The sequence below is a fragment of the Octodon degus genome, unplaced genomic scaffold, assembly GCF_000260255.1.
Source record: "Octodon degus isolate 3935 unplaced genomic scaffold, OctDeg1.0 scaffold00027, whole genome shotgun sequence".
NCBI classification, from domain to species: Eukaryota; Metazoa; Chordata; class Mammalia; order Rodentia; family Octodontidae; genus Octodon; species Octodon degus.
Window position 1 is genome coordinate 4,810,800 of NW_004524603.1, and position 3,307 is coordinate 4,814,106.

General features: G+C 41.6%; 1 protein-coding gene across 1 annotated transcript in view; it reads right to left on the reverse strand.

Annotated features, from left to right (window-relative positions):
• Galnt11 (polypeptide N-acetylgalactosaminyltransferase 11) overlaps window positions 1-1,935 on the reverse strand; it is a 19,803-nt gene extending 17,868 nt beyond the window's left edge. Inside the window, exon 1 of the mRNA XM_023712861.1 lies at window positions 1,455-1,935. Within this exon, the coding sequence (XP_023568629.1) occupies window positions 1,455-1,749 (295 nt within the window). The 5' untranslated portion in view covers window positions 1,750-1,935. The remainder of the gene's footprint in view (window positions 1-1,454) is intronic.
• Between the last annotated feature and the right edge of the window lie 1,372 nt (window positions 1,936-3,307).

Here is a 3,307-nt window from a genome sequence, read left to right on the forward strand (position 1 = left end):
ATATATCACATGATCTTAAATACTAATTTATACTAATTCCTTCTAATTTTCTTTTTTCTTTTTTTTTTTGAGACAGGGTCTTGCTAAGCAGTCCAGGCTGGCCTTGAGCTCACTTTGTAGCCCAGACTGATCTTAAACTCACAACAATCTACCTGCCTCAGCCTCCTGATGCTGGGATTACAGCAATGTGCCACCATGCTGGCTAAATTAAGTCTTATATATGGAACGTAGCAGGCTTTAGATTTTCGTGTGCACTGACGATGCACATGTGTAAAGACTGCCATCACTGACATTCAGCACACTCACCCTACGTCGCACACACGAAGCGCCCAAGCTGCACAGCATTTCACCACTTCTGAGGGAAGCCTTGGTCCCACTGAAGCAGGCACTCACAACCCTCTGCTTCTTGTGTCCACTGGTTGCACTAATCTGGACACTTCCTGAGTACAGACTACCACAGTAAGTGACCTGCCACTGAACGGTCTCGTCACGCTTTCTGAAAATCAACTGACCCGCAATGTCATGGGACTTTCTGTAGACTCTCAGTTCTGTTCTACTGACCTAAGTGTCTATCCATATAGCAGTAAAAACTACTTGGATTATTACAGCTTTGCAAGAGCTTTTAACTTTTTTTTTAAATTTAAGTCCCCACCTTTGCTCCTTCGCAAGAGTGTTTTGCTATGAAGGCCTCTTGAAATTCTTTATTCATTTAGGATAAGCACCTCCATCTTTCCAATAAGACCACCGGGACCCTGACAGAAATGGACGGAACCAACTGAATGTGAAAGCAGCACTCTACTCTAGATGCCTTTGAATTCTACAGCTCTGCAGTCCTAGCACTCGCAAATTTAGGGAGAAATGAGTCATTTTGGTTGTTTTCAAAATGTAAAACCAGAGCTTTGACCTAGCAACATCAAATAACTGAGAAGCAAAAACATGTAATAATTGATTCTGAGAGATTGCAAGAGTTATATAATGCACAAATATTAAAACAGACATTTCATTAAGTCAGAGTTTTAGGAGTTAAATGATTCTGTAATAAAGGAAGTCAATTAAAATTGTATTACAAACAACTAATACCTCCTGTAACTTTTTCAAACACATGCCATTTAAAAAGTATTAGCGATCCAGGTAGCACAAGCCTACAACCCCAGCACTCGGGAGGCTGAGCCAGTTGAGACTGCCATGAATTGGCGACCACCCTGGGGTACAGGGAGTTCAAGCCCAGCCTGAATTCCTTTGTGAGACCCTGTCTCCAAAGAAAAAAAATTTTTAGAAGAAAAATTTTAGCTCTTTATTCACGCTTATTTTGGTAAAATTTTTATAAAGAAGCAACACTAAATTTACACTTTGGGTGAAGTTTGTATTTGAGTAAAGAAGCATGAAAAGAACTCTAAATATATAAAATTAAATACTCTGATAAATCACTTTTAATAAAAGTCAAATGTACTCACCCAGTTCTGAAGAGAATTTCAGGTGGTCTTTTTCTGTATCTTGAATTTTATTGTCTACCACATCATCAATTTTGTTTGGTTTAAACTGTGGATCTAATATTCTACTTGGACCTCTAGTGAAACGAGGATAGAATTTTTTGGGGAATGGCCCATGGGGACCAGACCCCTTGACGGGCACATTCTTAAACGGCTGAGTCACTTCACTGAAGTTGAAATAAACAAAAAGCAAAACTGTCCAGGTCGCAGATGTAAAAAGGCACCCATAACAGAAATACCGAACTGTGACACTTCCCATTATAGACTTAGCAGAGCCGAAGAGTCATTTTCAGTTTCCTGAAAAAGAAGGGGACATAGGTTAGACACTTCAGTACACTTTCTAATAACCCACCACAAGGTACTCGTGGCTTTTTCAAACCATCAAGCAGGACCCCCACATACTGTGACAGAGATTCACTGAGGACACACGGAGCACGGAGAGCACGGAATTTCTTAAAACAGTCCCAGATTACACCACGAGCCAAGGTATTCTCAGAAGGCAAAGGGCAGCAGAATAGCTAACTTATTTAATCCCCTACACTGATGACTACTTCTTCTCCTTTGTTTTGGACTACTTTTAGCTGATAAAAATACAAATGCTACAAGTGCCATGACAGCATACTCACACAGCTCTTCCAAGTATAAAATTAAAAGGCCCCTTTGGTTTGGCTTGGAGTGGTAGGGGTAAAACGCAGGGCCTCACGAATGCACCCTAGGCACGCGTGCTTGCACCAGGCTACATCTCCAGTCCACAAGCTTCTCTTTTCAAATCCAAGGATTTAAGCTTAAAATCTGTTGTTAAAAATTAGCAACTTAAAGAAAACAATGGCCCTACTTATTAATCCAAGGTTATACTGCCTCAGAGCCTACTCTAGCTATTTTCAAATAGAGTTCAAATAGTTGTCTTTTCCCTCGTATGTTACCCAGTAAAACAAGGCCAGAAGAATTGCATACAGGGTGTTTGTTTTGCTTTTTTCTCTTTGAAACAGGGTCTTGCTGTGCAGCTCAAGCTGGCCTTGAGCTCACTTTGTAGCCCAGGCTCATTGTGAACTTTCCATGATTCTCCTGCATCAGCCAGCCCCGAGTGCTGGGATTACAGTTAGACACCATAATGCCTGGTCCTAAATACAGTATTACATACAAATTTTTCCAAGTTTTCTGATAATAACTTCTTCATGGAGGATCACACAAAAGGAATTCTTTCTGAAGAGCCCAGTGCACATATAGAATAGTCCCCCTGAACAGACCTATGGCCAACAATCTCTACATAAGAAATATATACACAGTAAGAAATCTGCTGAGGGCCAGCCAGATAAAGAGCCTGCTTAGGCAGAGCTCAGGAACCGGGGTTCAATCCCTGATCCCTGGCACCACAAGCTGGGCCAGCCCTGCCACCAGGGCACACTGAGCTGGGATTGATTAAGACTGGATGTGGTGGCACACCAGTAATCCTAGCGCTTTGGGAGGCCGAAAATAGGCGGATCACTACAAATCCGATCTACATAGTGAGACCCTGTACTAAATACACTGAAAAGAATGAAAGAAATCTGCTGAGAAACACCACCTATAATGTGAAACTTCAAAATATTATCTTTGGGGCCAGGGATACAGCTCAGTGGCATAAGAGCCTGCCTGGCAAGCACAAGGTCCTGAGTTCGATCCCTGGTACTACAAACAAACAAACAAACAAACAAACAAACAAAAAAACCCACCAAACTTCAAAAGATCAGGTCAAAGCAAATTATAAGCCCCACTTTAAAAATTAAGCTGTCTTGGCCAGGGAGATGGCTCAGTGGAATAAGTGCCTCCCTGGCAAG